Source organism: Gopherus evgoodei, chromosome 6 (genome assembly GCF_007399415.2).
Source record: "Gopherus evgoodei ecotype Sinaloan lineage chromosome 6, rGopEvg1_v1.p, whole genome shotgun sequence".
Classification (NCBI taxonomy): Eukaryota; Metazoa; Chordata; order Testudines; family Testudinidae; genus Gopherus; species Gopherus evgoodei.
This window is the reverse complement of record NC_044327.1, coordinates 96,661,628-96,679,268: the sequence shown is the minus strand read 5'-3', so window position 1 is coordinate 96,679,268 and position 17,641 is coordinate 96,661,628. Positions and strand designations below refer to the sequence as shown.

General features: G+C 46.0%; 1 protein-coding gene across 9 annotated transcripts in view; it reads left to right on the top strand.

Annotated features, from left to right (window-relative positions):
* Window positions 1-17,641, top strand: part of IPO11 (importin 11) — a 260,517-nt gene that overhangs the window by 152,838 nt on the left and 90,038 nt on the right. For all 9 annotated transcript variants that reach the window (XM_030566003.1, XM_030566006.1, XM_030566000.1 and 6 more), the window contains exon 27: window positions 7,838-7,951. In XM_030566003.1, the coding sequence (XP_030421863.1) occupies window positions 7,838-7,951 (114 nt within the window). The remainder of the gene's footprint in view (window positions 1-7,837; window positions 7,952-17,641) is intronic.

The window sequence follows — 17,641 nt, the reverse complement described above, 5'->3', positions numbered from 1 at the left end:
GGCTGCAGGTCTCCGGCCTCCCCCCGGAGCTCCAACACACTATTCAGGACCTTCCATTTGAGGGCCAAGGGCTGTTTTCGGACAAAACTGACCCTAAGCTGCAGAGCCTAAAAGACAACAGGGTCATTATGCGCTCATTATGGATGCACACGCTGGTAACTCAGCGCAGGCCCTTCCGACTCCAACAGCACCGTCCTTACCCTCAACCCTGGCAAAGAAAGACTTCGCCAGACGGCGAGGCAGAAATGGCCGCCGAAGGCAATCAGGCAACCAAGGGGGCCAGAACCAGAGCTCCTCTAAGCCTTCCTCCAGGCCAAAACCTTCCTTTTGAAGGTGCACCCGAGGGCGTTGTACCAGTTTCTTTAAAGGATCCATCCCCTCCTTTTTCCAACTGTCTTTCCTTTTTCCTCCCTGCGTGGTCCCAGCTAACATCAGATCGTTGGGTCTTACGCATGTTGAAACTTGGATACCACCTCCAATTTATTTCAACCCCCCCCCTCCACCCTCGTCCCTCTTCAGGGACCCCTCTCACGAGCAACTCCTCCTACAGGAGGTGCAAACGCTCCTTGCCAAAGGAGCCATAGAGGAGGTACCGGAGCACGAGCGTGGCAAGGAGTTTTATTCCCACTACTTCCTAATCCCCAAGGGGAAAGGAGGTCTCAGACCAATCCTCGATCTGCGGGAACTCAACAGATACATGATAAAGTTGAAGCTCCGTATGGTATCCCTGGGGACCATTATCCCATCCCTGGATCCTGGAAACTGGTATGCCGCCTTCGACATGCAAGATGCCTACTTCCACATAGCCATCTTCCCACCTCACAGGAGGTTCCTCTGGTTTGTGATCAACCGACAACATTTCCAGTTCGCGGTCCTCCTGTTCAGCCTCTTTACAGCCCCAAGAGTATTCACCAAATATATGGCTGTAGTCGCTGCCCACCTTCGCCGCAGTCATATACACGTGTTTCCATATCTAGACTACTGGCTCATCCACGGGACCTCCGAACCGCGAGTCCTCAGCCACGTCCGCATTGTCAAGAACCTTTTCCTATGTCTAGGTTTAATGATCAATGTGGAAAAATCGACTCTATTCCCCACTCAGAGGAGAGTTTATTGGTGCCACCCTGGACTCGACTCTTGCCAAAACCTGTCTACCACTGTCACAGTTCCAGACTATGACGGCCATCATCCGGAGGCTGCAGGCGGCACTGTTGACTTCGGTACGCACTTGCCTCGCTCTCTTGGGCCACATGGCAGCCTGCACATTCGTAACGAACTACGCAAGACTACACCTGCGGCCCCTCCAGTCCTGGCTCAACTCACAGTACCATCCGTCCAGGGATCCTATGGACATGGTCGTCACCATTCCCCCGACTGTCCTAGACTCCTTCGAGTGGTGGCTGGATCCCGCTATGGTGTGTGCGGGGCTCCTGTCCCATCCGCCCCAGCCCTCGGCGTCCCTGACAACAGATGCATCATCCCTGGGTTGAGGGGCTCACCTCGGGCACCTACGCATCCAAGGCCTTTGGTCATCTCACGAGCTGGCCCTCCACATCAACGTCCGGGAGCTGAGAGCGGTCCGCCTCGCTTGTCAGACGTTCCGACAATACTTACAGGGCCGCTGTGTGTCAGTATTCACTGACAACACAGCGGCCATGCACTATATAAACAGGCAGGGGCGGCACGAGATCTTCACCCCTGTGTCAAGAGACCTTACGACTATGGGACTTCTGCATAGCCCATTCTATACACCTCATCGCGTCCTTTCTCCCGGGAGTTCGGAACATGCTGGCGGATCGCCTCAGCAGATCCTTCCTTTCCCACGAATGGTCCCTTTGTTCGGACTTTGCTCTTTTGCTCTTCCGGAAGTGGGGGTTTCCCCGGATGGACCTCTTTGCATCTCGTGGGAACAGGAAATGCCAGACGTTCTGCTCCTTTCAAGGCCTCTCACCGGGTTCAGTGGTGGATGCCTTCCTTGTACCGTGCACGACGCACCAGCTCTACGCCTTTCCACCATTTCCGCTCATCCACAAAGTCCTACTGAAAGTACGCAGGGACAAAGCCCGCTTGATCATGATAGCTCCAGCGTGGCCTCGGCAGCACTGGTACACCATGTTGCTAGACCTATCCATAGCTGACTCTGTCCCCCTGCCTCTTCACCTGGACCTGACCACCCAGGACCATGGCAAGCTCCGTCACCCGGACCTTCAGTCGCTCCACCTCACGGCATGGCTCCTGCGTGGCTGACCCAGTCTGAGCTGCGTTGCTCCACTCCAGTACAACAGGTGTTCCTGGGTAGCAGGAAGCCTTCCACTAGAGCGACATATTTGGCCAAGTGGAAGCGTTTCACGTGCTGGTGCATGGAGCGGAACTTCCTTCCCACCGAGGTTTCCTTTTCCAACATCTTGGATTACCTCTGGTCCCTCAAACAACAGGGTCTGGCGGTGTCATCTCTGAGGGTCCATTTGGCGGCCATCTCTACCTTCCACCCAGGGGAGGATGGCCGCTCGGTGTTCTCTCACCTGATGGTGTCCAGGTTCCTTAAGGGCCTAGAGCGCCTCTACCCCCAAGTACGCCACCCTACCCCTACATGGGACCTTAACCTGGTTCTTGCCAGACTCATGTCCCCTCCATTCGAACTGTTAGCAACTTGCTCCCTTCTCTACCTCTCCTGGAAAACCGCTTTCCTGGTGGCCATCACATCCGCGAGACGGGTCTCGGAGCTTCGGGCCCTCACGGTGGATCCCCCATATACTGTGTTCCACAGGGACACGGTGCAGTTGCGACCGCATCCGGCCTTTCTTCCCAAAGTGGTATTGGCCTTCCACGTTAACCAGGAGATCTTCCTCCCTGTCTTCTTCCCAAAAGCACATTCATCTCACAGGGAGCAGCAGCTACACTCCCTAAATGTCCGTAGAGCGCTCGCTTTTTATATCGAGCGAACTAAGCCATTCCGCAGAACCCCCCAACTCTTTGTCATGGTGGCTGAGCGTATCAAGGGGCTACCCGTCTCCTCGCAGCGGATTTCCTCCTGGGTAGTGTCATGCATCCGTGCCTGTTACGACTTGGCTCACGTCCCCTTGGGCCACGTGACTGCGCACTCCACCAGGGCTCAGGCCTCATAGGCTGTTTTCCTCGCTCACGTGCCCATTCATGAAATCTGTCGTGCAGTGACCTGGTCCTCGGTCCACATCTTTGCCTCCCACTATGCCCTGGTTCAGCAGTTTAGGGATGACAAAGCCTTCGGCTCCGCCGTGTTGCACGCTGCGACTTCTCACTCCGACCCCACTGCTTAGGTAAGGCTTGGGAATCACCTAACTGGAATGGATATGAGCAATCACTCGAAGAAGAAAAGACGGTTACTCACTTTTGTAACTGTTGTTCTTCGAGATGTGTTGCTCATATCCATTCCAAGCCCGCCCTCCTTCCCTACTGTCGGAGTAGCTGGCAAGAAGGAACTGAGGAGCGGTCGGGTCGGCAGGGGTATATATCCAGCGCCATAGCGGCGCCGCTCCAGGGGGCGACCTGCCGACCCACCAGATTTGCTAGGGTAAAAATCTTCCGACGAGCGTGCACGCGTGGTGCACACACCTAACTAGAATGGATATGAGCAACACATCTCAAAGAACAACAGTTACAAAGGTGAGTAACCATCTTTTCTGACCATGAGTGGTCCATAAATGTCTGTTATTCAGCAGATTTTTCCAGAAATGGGCTCATCCAATTATAGATCTGTTTGCCATGGCATTGATAGTCAACAGATTTTGCTTGAGAGGCAGACAGAGTCCAAGGTCTCTTTCAGATACCTTTCTAATTCTGTGGTCAAAAGGACTCATGTATGCTTATCTGGCAATATGTTTTATACGGTGAATATGGGCTTGTCTACATCAGAAAGTTGCAGCGCTGGTGAGGGAGTTACAGCGCTGCAACTTTGAAGGTGTACACATCTGCAGGGCATCACCAGCGCTGCAACTCCCTGTTTGCAGCGCTGGCCGTACTCCCGTTTTGTCTCGGGTGTAGAGGATCCAGCGCTGGTGATCCAGCGCTGGTAATCCAATGTATACACTTACCAGCGCTTTTCTTGACCTCCGTGGAAGGAGGAAGCCTCTGGTAATCAAGCTGGTCTCCTTTCCCGGTTTGCTCTCTCGTTCCCGGAACCCCGAGCAAGCAGGTCTCCTTCCCTGCGGTTTGCAGGGTGGTTCGGGGAACGCGAGAGCAAACCGCGGCGAAGCTGGTCTCCTTTCCCGGTTTGCTCTCTCGTTCCCGGAACCCCGAGCAAGCAGGTCTCCTTCCCTGCGGTTTGCTGGGTGGCTCCGGGAACGCGAGAGCAAACCGCGGCGAAGCTGGTCTCCTTTCCCGGTTTGCTCTCTCGTTCCCGGAACCCCGAGCAAGCAGGTCTCCTTCCCTGCGGTTTGCAGGGTGGCTCCGGGAACGCGAGAGCAAACCGCGGCGAAGCTGGTCTCCTTTCCCGGTTTGCTCTCGCGTTCCCGGAACCCCCCTTGAAGCCGCCCAACAGCGCTGCAGTGTGGCCACATCTAACACCACTTGCAGCGCTGGTTGCTGTAAGTGTGGCCACTCTGCAGCGCTGGCCCTATACAGCTGTACTAATACAGCTGTAACAACCAGCGCTGCAAAATTTTAGATGTAGACATGGCCTATGAGAAAACTCAAGCAGAATAGTGCAACGATGATTCTCATTGCCGCAGCTTAGCCCAGGTTTTCCAGACCTGTTAAGAATGTCAAGTCAGACTCCAATATTGCTACCTTTAATTCTGTATTTGATCTCTGAAGATGAGTGGAGAACTCTTCATCAAGATGTACCATCTCTACACCTTACAGCTCAGATCCTTGCTGCTTAAATGACTTGGAGAGGTCCTGCTCCCAAGTTATCTAAAGTAGTCTAATCAATAGTAGAAAAGACTCTGTAAAATCTACCCATAATGCCAAATGGAAATGGTTCACCATTTGGGCACAATGACATCCATGTTTTACCTTTCCTAACAGACATCTGATATATATTGGACTACTTGCTTTCATTAAAAAATGTGGATTCCCTAATAGGTCAATAAAAGTACATCTAGCATCTGCATTTGCTTACCATCCACAAATTCAAAATTACAAAATATTTTCACATCCCACCGTTTCTAGATTTTGAAAGGGGTTAATTGCAGCTATTCCTTTCTGGTTAGAGAATCACTTCCCTTGTGAGATTTGAATAATGTATCACCTGGTCTGTATTAGCTCCATTCAAACCATTAGTCACATATTCTTTTCAACATCTATCTGTGCAAACATAGTTTTCGGGTACCATTATGTCTGCACACTGAGTGGAAGATTTTTCATAAAGATCAGGTCTCACTTAGGCCATGTCTACACTAGCACTTGTCAGCAAAATTTTAGTTGCTCAAGGGTGTATTGGTACAGCTGTGCCACTGTGAACTTGTAAGGGTAGACATGGCCCTAGGCTTTATTCTAGTTTCATTCCTAATTTTTCCTCATTTTAATATTAATCAAACTATTCATTTGCCTGTGTTTTTTCCAACGCAGAAAAAAAACTACACATACTAGACATGGCTAGGGTGTTATCTTTTATTTAGAACCCCAGTTCATTTAGAGACATCATAATGTTTTGTAACCTATGCCAAAGAAGTAAAAGGAAAGGCAATTTCTTCCCAAAGATTGTCTAACTGGTTTTTGGGTGGTTTCAATCTCTTTTAAACGGCTGAACAGGATCCTTCTGTTCATATAAAATCTCTCTCTGCTAGAGGTCAGGCTGCTTCAGTGGCTTTCTTTAGAAATGTTCCTATTGCCAAAATTTGTAGAGCTGCCACATAGAGTTCAATCCATACATTTACTAAACAGTATTCAATAGCACCATGCAATAGGGAAGGTTTCCCGAGCTGGTACGTCTTTTGGCATGGCAGTTTTTCAGCCTTTAGTTTCTTAAGACTCAGCTTTCCCACATCCTTGCATGGAAGTCTACATATATTCTAAGACCAGAAGGGACCATAATGATCATCTAAAGTGACCTGCATGTTGCTGGCTAGGAAATCTCATCCACCCATATTATATGCCCATAGCCTCTGGCTGAGTTACTGGAGTCTTCACATCTTTATTTAAATACTTCAAAATTATAGAAAATCCACCATTTACTCTAGTACAAACCAGCAAGTGACTTATGCTCCATGCTGCAGAGGATGTGAAAACCCCCCAGGGTCTCTACCAGTCTGACCTGAGGAAAAATTCCTGCCTGATCCCAAATATGGTGATCAGTTAGATCCTGAGCATGTGGTCAAGACCCTCCAGCTAGACAATAGTTCTCTGTAGTAACTCAGAGCCATCCCCATCTAATGTCCCGTTTCCAACTGTTGGAGATATTTGCTAATAGCAGTCACAGATGGTCCCTATGACATTATAGGCATTCTCATCATACCATCCTCTCCATAAACTTATCAAGCTCACTCTTAAAACCAATTAAGGTTTTTGCCTCCACTTCTCCCCTTGGAAGGCTGTTCTGGAACTTCACTCCTCTGATTAAAATAACTTTATTTAATTTCAAATCTAACCTTACCAATGGCCAGACAACAACCATATAAACAATCACTTGAAGATGTGTTGTCTTTATATATTTCATGACCTGCCCTCCTTTCCCACTACACTGAAGTCTGTAACAATTGAGAGACAGTTGGCCCCACCTGTTTTTTGCTTTCCCCTTGCAAGGGTATACAAGGATAGTTAGGGCGCAACATGGGCCAACAGGCACTGCTAGAGAAAACAGTTCTGCTCACTAGTGCTGGGGGCATGTGAACACCCAAGAGTGGAAAACATAGACAACACGTGTCAAGAACATCCATTACTGTAAGCTAAATAACCTCTTTTTATTTATTTAGAGTCAGTAATATGCTTGTTGATTTATAAAACACAAGAATAAAGACAGTTTCTGCCCCGAATAAAATATTATCTAAAAGATGCACAAAAAACAAAATATACAGAGAAAAACTGGATGTGGATATTAGAGATGTTTTCTGTCTCATAATTATAATAAATTCACTTGCCCATATCTAAAAAAATCTGAGATATCATTGTGGAGTATCTTCTTTTTCATTTTTCAAGTACAAAATATTGTAAAATATTTGTTTATTACTTGCTAGATGCAGGAGTCAATACCAGAAATACCATTGATATCTCCTGAATTGAACAATATTAATTGATTATATGAATATTATCTTACAACAATCCTGTGAGCTTCTGAATACTAAGGCCATTATTGTAACTAGCTAAGGCACGTCTTAAAAATATAAACTGAATTTTGAGAGACTAGCAAATTAGCTAGTGTATAGACTTGCCAAAAGCTATCAAAGAGAACTATAACAATATTTTAAGAGATATTAAACAGTTCTAGATATAATTAATGAATATTAATTTTAGAAAAATACATTCCAAATTTGCAATTGCTAACAGAATGCCATGTTACCAGTACAATACATGCTTCATTGTGTAAGATGCAATTAGTCTAAACTATACAATACCTTGAAAATTAGCATCTGACAGCATTTACAACTCGGTGGTATGTAATCTAACATTACAATAGTTTGTCCAGATTGGTAGAATAGGAGCTATCTTTGTGGTAATGATAGGTCAATACTGCATCTCTGGTGGCTTCTGTGGTACTCTTCAATAAATCCTGGTTTGATAAAAGAAGGTAAGGCATCAAGAAAGGGAATGCATACAAACATTCTCCCTATATCCCCTATACTGTTTTGGTATTTCTGCAGTATAGTATGTATTTTTTCTACATTAAAATAAAAATCTTTTGTTTTCTTTACTTTTGTTTCAGAGATATCCAGTGGTGATGTCTACTTACTTGGGAGTAATAGGTAGAGTTCTACTACAAAATGCAAGTTTTTTTTCACTGCTTCTGAGCCAGATGGCATGCGAGTGTGGTCAAGAGGTAAGAGGATTTCTCTTGTCATTTCAAATGAACTGTTTATGAAAGGCTTGATTCTATGAACACCAAGTGCTATTATTCACAAGAGTAAAGTTACTCTCACGCTTTATTGGTTGACATACTCCAAATGTGCAAGTAGAAATAAAAGGTCATTCTGTTATAACCTTCTGTCTTCTCCCACTCTCCAAGAAAACTTGTTTTAAAACATTTTGAAATGTCAGTGAAATATTTTACTGTTGTGAATTCCAGGGACTTCCCACAATCCTGTGTAGATCAATAAACAAAGCAACCGTCAAGCCTGGGCATTTCTGAGAACTCATCCCTTTTAAGAGAAGTCAGGCTGATGTCTAATTTTCAGGGAAGGTTGTGAGGGGTTTCCCAGGGTGCAACCTGGAACTGGGGTACTGTTGGGCCTTTTCATTTACCAACCTGGACTCCTTCTCACACTGTGACAAAATGACAAGCTGCAAACTTTTTCAGGTACTGCACTTACGCAGACATCCACTGGCAGGGAGTTACATGAATTCTCCTCAGGAACCAACAACAGAGAGGTTCCAGCCAATTCCCTACAGCTCCCCAGCCTAGGACCCCAGAGCTGTACCATCCTGCCCTGATTAGAAGCCTGACCCCAGTGTAAATTTATAACCCAGTCTGCCCCTCCCTTAATGTGGAGAAGACATGTACCAGCTTTTGCTCCTGAGCTGAGGTCTCCCAAACACTTCAAGCAAAACACACTGTTTTAGGTAAACTATAAAACAGTTTTATTAACTACAGAAAAATAGATGAAGTGGTTATAAGTGGTAGGCATAAAAGAACAGAGATGGTCACCAAAGAAAATAAAAATAAGCGCCCAATCTGTATTCTGTAAACTAAACAGGATTTGAATCAAGCAATATTCTCACCCCATTGGCTGTTACAGACCTTAACGTACAGACTTTCCTCTTGAAGTCTGGACCAGTCTCCTCAGATGATCTTTGTCTTCTTGGTATGCTGATTGTTTCCAGTGTAGGTGATAGAGGAGAAAGGCCCTTGCCTGCTGCAGTTGTCCTTTATTTTATACCCTTGTCCCATGTGCCTGGCACTCTGGTAGATACTAGCCTAGGCATGTCCTGGTGGGTTTTGCTGAGGGTTTGTATACACTGGCAACGTTAAAGCGCTGCCGCTCTAAAAAAACCACCTCCACAAAGGGTGTAGCTACCAGTGCTGGGAGCAAAAAGAAGAGGAGTACTTGTGGCACCTTAGAGACTAACAAATTTATTTGAGCATAAGCTTTCGTGGGTACAGCCCATTTCTTCAGATGCATAGAATGGAACATATATTGAGGACCTTTAGTCCTTTTGATATGATGCCCATCTGTTGGCATTTGGAAAGGAAGATGATGTGTGTCTGGAGCGCGGCTCCCATAGTGCTGAAACTTGTAGCACTCGAGGGGTGAGGGTGTTCAGCCCCCCCCCCCCCCCCCCCCCGGAGCGAGAAAGTTGCAGCGCTGTAAAGTGCCAGTGTAGAAAAGCCCTAAGTCACTGTGAATGATTGTTCCTATTGTGTGGTGCTTGCATAGTTGAGTCACACAGTTGATTAATGAGTGGTCAGTGCCCACCTGGATTCTTTGTGTGTCACTAGCAAAGTGACAGCACATTTCAGTAATAACCATAGCACAGTCTCATAATTTTATACACACTAATGATACACACATTTGGATAGAAATATCACAACCATATATGAATAATGAATATGGGTGTTACAGGGTATCACAAAGGGTTATTTCCCCTACTCATGAACACTGAAAGATTAAGAGCAGTGGCCACCCTTCCCATCAATTGAATCCTTCAGAAGAAAATCTAACCCATGCTGCCAGGATGAACTGCCAAAGATGCCATTAGCTTCAAATGTACTGGCATACATTAGCAATAACCAGGACTATGTCTGGGATAAGAGATCCCATTCTTCCTGTATCTTTTTCACTTGCAACCTAGCTGCTGGTAAACTACGGCATAGCTCCTGGTTGTCTTAGCCATTCTGTGACCTGTCAAACAATTAGTGTCAGTCTGTTTCATGCATTGCTTTTAGTTTGCCTTTCTGGTCAGACTCAGTAATTTTACAAAAGGTAGATGTCTCTTTACCAGCTAAGCTAGGCTCTTATCAGGCAGAAAGCAAGCAGAGAAAAGAAGAAATAGGAGATATAAAGTGGAGAAAGAAAAATTACATATTAGGGAGAGGGGGTCAGAGCATGTTGGCAATGCTGTATGTTTTTCAAAATTGATCCATACCTGGTTGGTGGTTATGTTCTCTGATTGCCTCCCCTCTCTCCATTCACGAAACCTAAAGCCCAATTTTGTGATATTAGAAATCAGGTTTACAGGAGGTGTTGTCAAACATGATGGCGAATCTCGCTCCCTTAAGCTATTCACTCTACAAACTTAGGTGTTCTGTCCACTGGCTGTCAGGTCAGATAAGTGCAGAGAAAAGGACAGACTTTCAGATTTAGTAGTCAGTTATCCTTTTAACATTGTACCTGGCCACTCCCAAGTTCATGTTGCCAATTCACCCAGCGGGAGTAGCCTAAAAAAATGAGGAAAAGGCCATCTCAATCAGTATTACTTCCAACTCTTACCCTGTTGCGTGCTACCAAAAGCCCACACAACAATAAGAAAGGTTAGGGCTACCACATCACTAATATATGCACCACTGCAATCCTCTGTAGTAGGGTCCTCAGTGATAAGGTTGCCAACATGGTAATATTTTAAAAACCATACATGCCAGCAGGAGTGCCGTAACCTCCCCTGCCCCATTTCTTCCCCCACAAAGCTCTGTCTGCCCAATGTATTCCCCCCAAATCATGCCCTGCCCGCCTCTTCCCCCAAAGCCTTGCCCCTGGCACGTCTATTTCCCCAAAGCCCCGCCTCTTCCTCAGGTCCCGCCCTGCCTCTTTCCCCCAAGTCTCTGCCCCCATCCACTCCTCTTAGCCCCTTCCCCTATCACTCACTGCTTTTCTCCTCCAACTCCCCGTGCTCTGGTCAGGAGGGACTCACCTGTGGAGCCAGGGCTGGGAGCTGCAACCACCCAGCGCAAGCAGGAGGTGGCCCCAGCTGAGTAGGGGCTGGCATGGGTGATGACTTGGCATCTCCCAATCTCCCCTGCCTGCAGTAACCAGACTTTGGGTGTCTGGTCAGTAGAACTGACCAGACACTGTTGGGTCCCCTTTTCAACCAAACTTTCCGGTTGAAAGCCGGGCACCTGGCCATCCTACTCTGTGGGCTGGGTGCCTAGTGGTTAATGTCCACTCAGTTGTGGTGTAGTGGTAGGGAAGCTCAGGCCCATCCACTCCACCTGGCTCCAACCCAGGGCCCTAGGAGGGTCAGCAGTGTTGACCCCGGGGGAGAGGGGGACAGACTCTCCAAGTTACCCGCCCTGGATCACTTCTTACCAGTGCTCCCTCCGCTTCTGGTCCCAGAGAAGCAGGGGTGGGTTGGAGATAAAAAGAAAACAAAATACCATCCCAACCAAGCTCAACATATAATACTACATCATAGGCATCTCTAGTCCCTTTTGGTAGGAGCCTGCAGGGTAGGTGTCTACTTCTCTACAGCCTTCTTAGCTGGGTTGCTCCCTTTTCAACTTGGTCTCCAGTTGGAGCGTGCTCTGCAGGGTTAGAGGGATGGGGCTAGCTGAGCCCAGTCCTTTAACCTCTTTTGTCCCTGTGTGAGGTTTGTATGCCCCATCACACTCTCCATGGCTTGAGGTATAAAGTGAATTGTATGTCAGTGGTTATAGCAGCCATGTCAGAGGCCCTAGTAGAAATGAGCAAGGGTGTACTCCATGAACCTGATGGATAATTGCTTGTCAGGGCGAACACTTGCAAAGGAAGAAAGTACACAAAACCTTTTATATTCAGCACCAGCAGACTGCTTCCCTGACACCAAACCTCCCATGCATCTTGGGTCAGTGGCTTTTAGGGCGTTACTGTAGGTCCTTGCCCAGTCTGGAGTAACTGTTGGAACATTTTCCCACTGGAAACAAAAACTATTCAGTGATCTTGTTAGCAATGCCAGTTTTGTGCATAGCTCCCAAATAGATCTGGTCATGGCAATGTATAATACCACTTCCTCTTTTCACTTGGTAAATCCCCAGTAATTCACTGATAGAGAATGTCACTCGGTAACCACCAACACAAAATGAACCCAAGATGTCCTCCTTAGTAGATAGAAACTAGCCATTCTAGCAATGATGCCAAATTAATGTGATGTGTGACTATGTGGGGAGGCAGCCCTCTGAACGAGCCATCCCAGACCTGCAGAAGAGCTCTCTGTAAGCTCTAAAGGCTGTCTCTTTCACCAGCAGAAATGGGTCCAATAAAATATATTACCTCACCCACCTCATCTTGAATTATGTTAGAGGAATTGAACCAATTCCAGTTACCATTCAGTTATATTCTGGTATATCTCACATGCTTCATACCAGTTAACTGGTTCTGGGCATGTCATGTCTTTTAAAATGAATTAAGAAATCCGTAATTACCATAACCTGTTGGGCAAAACCAGCTAGGCAGATGAGGGCTTTCAGTTCCCATCCCATGAATAATCTGTTGAAACATGATTATTATGAGCTATTGGGTGGTGCAAACCAGCCCACCTGTAGGATTCATTTTCCTAACACAATCTCAGAGATTATAAACAGAGAGGAGTTGGAGTAGTGGTGTTCTGGAATGGTTGGGGGAAGGATGAAAGATAACCCAACTATAAATCTGTATTGGGTGCAGGGAAAGAAATCTCTTCCCCTTTTATCTCTTTCTCTCTCGCACACTTCTTGCCTTTACCCCCTAGCAAAGGAAGGCTTGTAACAACAGGGCGGGGGGGGGCAGTGGGAGAGGGCACTAGGTCACATGACCATAAAACAGTCCAGAATATAGAAATAGACTTTTTATTTTTTGGTGTGCAGAAAAGGAATACAAGGAAATTCCTGTTCCACTTGCCATAGATTTGTGTAAAATCTCATAAATATGGAGAGAAATAAACATTTATGTAATATCCAGAAATATTTTCTCAAAAATAGAAACTATATTAAGATGGAGTTAAGGTTGAGATACTGGTAATTTACAGCTTAAAAATATTACAAGACTGTTGCATTTATTCCCAAAACAAACATTGCAAATCCAGGAAATTCAGAGTTAAGGTTAAACATAAATCCAAGCATGCTGACATATGGAAATGCACAGTTACAGTAACCCAAGAACAACCTTGGGTGAAATCCTGGCTCCATTGAAATCAGTGGCAAAATTCCTATTGACTTCAAAGAAGCCAGAATTTCATCTCTTGCTCTTTACATGTGCATTCCACAGAGAGAAGCATCACCAGATCCCTTTGCAGATTTTACAGAAGCACAGAGGGTAGATGAGCGAAAGGTTTATTTCAGCCCAGCGCTGCCCTTTGTGGGTGTCCCCTGCCAGCTAATCAACAACTATCCATTGAATCTTTTGAATTGTTGGGAATTCACCAATGGAAGCCCTCCTGACAAAGGACGGTTGCCACTGGCCAGCAGTCACCATCCTGCTTCTTGGAGGTCCCTTGGCGTTGATAACAATGAATCAGTGATAGCACTGATAGGAATAAGGAAAGAAATAATTCACCTGGTATTGAATCACGTTTTATATCATGATTTGCTGAATACATTTGCTGATTGAAAAAGCTTTTAAAAAAAGATACAGTTTTAACCATAGTGTGCATGTTAAGGCAATATGAAATTGAGCATTCATCTCATTATTTTAAACCAAGGAAAGCCAAGTCAATAAAGTTTACCTCACTTTCATTTATATAAGAAAATATTTGGCTTTCAAGTGTGACACATGAAAGCATTTAATTTTATACATTCATCTCACATTAGTACAAAAATAACTATTCCAAGGACTTATGTTATTTTTACCTCTTCTCCTGGATGTTTCAAAATGAAATGATTATAGTGTCTGCCTAGTAGCTCCCAGTATAATGAAAGCTGCAGAAATTTTCAATTATAACTGTATTCTGAAACTTCATCTTTTCCAAAATTAGTCTCTGCTTGATTATGGTTTTTTTGTTTGTTGGTTTTTTCTTCCTTTGCAAAGTTTATGAGCAGAAGTGATGGTTGGAATGTTAGCAGTTGTCTTTAACTTAGAAGCACATTGGGCTCTCTCATTCGTACAAATAACCTTCATGAATTTTCCTAAAAAAACTTTGAGAAGGTTTTGTTTTGTAAAGCATTTTGCTACTCAAGTAAACATCAATGTCTTTTTCAAGGGGAATCCCCTATATAGACATGATGGCCTTGAAAGGCTGGAAAACAAATAACATGGCAAATACATAGTATGTGTTAGGACATCACAAAGAAGAACACAGTGCTGGTAAAAATGGGTGTTATATAGATATGTTGGCAGCAGAAGTATAAAACAGTAAGTAACCGGAAACAATGAGGTACAGTAACTCCTGTTAACGTTGTAGTTATGTTCCTGAAAAAATGCTACTTTAAGCGAAACGATGTTAAGTGAATCCAATTTCCCCATAAGAATTAGGGTAAATAGCGGGGGTTAGGTTCCTGGGAAATTTTTTTCGCCAGATAAAAGATAGATAGATAGATAGATATATATATACACACACACACACACACAGTATACATTTTAAACAATTTAATACTGCACGCAGCAATGATGATTGTGTAGCTTGGTTGAGGTGGTGGAGTCAGAGGGTGGAAGAGGGTGGGATATTTCCCAGAGAATGCTTTACTGCTAAATGATGAACCAGCACTCGGCTGAGCCCTCAAGGGTTAACCTATTGTTGTTAATGTAGCCTTACACTCTACAAGGCAGCACGAATGGAGGGAGGGGAGACACTGTGTGTGTGTGTGTGTGTGTGTGTGTGTGTGTGTGTGTGTGTGTGTGTGTGTGTGTGTGTGTGTGTGTGTGTGTGTGTGTGTGTGTGTGAGAGAGAGAGAGAGAGAGAGAGAGAGAGACACTGAATTGCTCCTTTAAGTACTATGACAAAGTTCCTCCTCTACCTTGGTGGGTCCTGCATTTATTGGCAGATTTGCTCACCTCAGTGATCTTACCCACAGTCTGGATCAGCTCCTCCTGTGTCTGATCAGGAGTTGGGAGGTTTGGGGGGAACTCGGGCCCGCCCTCTACTCTGGGTTCCAGCCCAGGGCCCTGTGGATTGCAGCTGTCTATAGTGCCTCTTGTAACAGCTGCATGACAGTTACAACTCCCTGGTCTACTTCCCCATGGCCTCCTCCAAACACCTCCTTTATCCTCACCACGGACCTTCCTTCTGGTGTCTGATAACGCTTGTCCTCCTCAGTCCCCCAGCAGCACACCCTCTCACTCTCAGCTCCTTGTGCCTCTTGCTCCCAGCTCCTCACACGCACTTCCATTCCTCTGGCTCTCCCCCCCCCCCCCCCGACTGGAGTGAGCTCCTTTTTAAACCCAGGTGCCCTGATTAGCCTGCCTTGATTGACTACAGGTGTTCTAATCAGCCTGTCTTCCTTAATTGGTTCTAGCAGGTTCCTGATTACTCCAGTGCAGCCCTTGCTCTAGTCACTCAGGGAGCAGAAAACTACTCAGACAGTGACTAGTGTATTTGCCCTCTACCAGACTCCTGTACCCATTGGCCTGGGTCTGTCACAGTACGCTGACTCCACTCTAAGTGCACTGCTTTTTTAAGTTGATCAGCAAGTTGAGACAGCAGCTGCTGCCAGCAAGCTCCTTCTGTCCTGAGCCCTGTCGTGTCCCCCGCTCCTCTGTGGAGGTGGCCAAATGGGGTAAAGGAGCAGGGAGCAGGAGTGGAGAGAGGGGGACACCCTGACATTAGCATCCCTCTTCTGCCTCCTGCCCCCTCCTTCCCCCCCAGCAAGTAGGCGGCTCCCGGGAGCAGCTCCAAGGTAAAGGGAGGGAGCAGTTCCAAGGTAGAGGGCAGGAGCAGCACACTGCAGTGGGGGAAGGGAGAGCTGAACTGCCTGACAATTGATAGCCTGCTGGTGGGGGGGGCCTGCTGTTCTACCCTGGTTCCAAACCCCCACCAGCTAGCTCCAACAGGCTGCTCTTTCTGCAAGCAGTGGACAAAGCAGGCAGATGCCAAACAACGTTGTAAGGGAGGATTGCACAACTTTAAACGAGCATGTTCTGTAATTGATCAGCAACCTAACAATGAAACAATGTTAACTGAGATGACTTTAAATGAGGAGTTACTGTAGAGGGACCTCTGTTTTACTCTATGCTTTTTCACTTTGCATTTATTTTTTGGCTTTCCTTCTGCTATTCCCTCGCCCCCCCCCTTTTTATTTTTTCCTTTGTATTTTCGTGCAACTTTCTTTCTTTTTCCTTTTTCGGTTTATTTTTGAATTTTGCAATTGCTTATATGACTTTTAAGGCTTGTTGACAGAAGATCTCTTCTCAAGCCCTTCCTGCAGTGACAAAGATCTGCACAGCAACATCTGAAGATACCATCCGATGGCTTTTTCATATTTCTACTGGTGGTGAACTTAGACTAGAGCACACTCCCACAGCTAACTATAGCACTAGGGTTCTCAGAAGAGGTCATTATTTGTGAGAGTTAGTAATAGAATGGAGTATCCATTTTATGCCTTCTCTTTGAGTATGCTGCCTTTGTTGGACAGCTTCTCACCTGCTAATTTGCCAAACTGTGTGGTTTGGTTTTTTTTTCAGCTTTTTCTCTTCTGTTTCTTGCACCTTTTGTCTTTAGTCTCCTTTTCCCAGTACGTACTTGGGCTAGAGCAGGAGTCTTCACAACCACTTTTTTGGTGGCATCAGAGTGCAGTCAGCAATCTTTCTGGTGGCCTCTCTGACAAACCCATCTCTCTGTCCCTGCATCTCGCAGCCTGTCAGCAAGAACCTGCCCTGGGAAAGGTGGGTCGGGAACTCACCACATGCCTGTGGAGTCCCAGGCTCCCTGTGCTCTGGCTGGGGGGAAGCGGGGCGGCTGCTTAGGAGAGCGCCCCAGCCACCAAATGCAGCAGCCACCTCTAATGACAAGAGCTGCCTCCAGTGCTGAACACACTGGCCCCACATGTTTCGAGGGGCACTGCGTGGAGCCCCTGAGTAGGTTGCGTGGTGCAAGACATTGATTCCTGCTGATGTCACTAGTGCAAATACCAAGGTGGCTTATCTCACTTGCCCTCAGTAACAGCTATTCAGGAGCAACAGCTGAGCGCTGCTTCACTCCCCCCTCTCCTCCATATCAAGTTTTCTCCCTCCTCCTTATGACGCCCTGAAAACTGCTATCATGTCCCCTCTCAGTCTTCTCTTTTCCAAACTAAAAAAACCCATTAAATGCTGTTTATGAGATTCTACCAGACAAACTAATCCTCATTTGAACAATGTAGTTGAATTAGTTTGAATCTGACAGCTCTCCACGTTTCATACTACCTTTTTTAAGATGGGGACAACACTGAGTCTTACTAGTTTCAAACTGCTTTACATTGTAATTCCCTAACTGGGATTTTGGTTTTCCGTCAAGCATCTGATCTGATGTGTAGAGTTCTGTTCTTTGGTAGCTGCTACACCTTTTCCTTTGCTGCCAGGCAATTGGAATTTTCCTAACTATGCTGTTCCATCAGTTTTATATTGTAATTTCTGAAAGTGTTATAGCTCTGATGGTAACCCTTAGTTTAAAATGAATATGGGTAGAATCAAGCACATGTAATCACTGCCTTTAT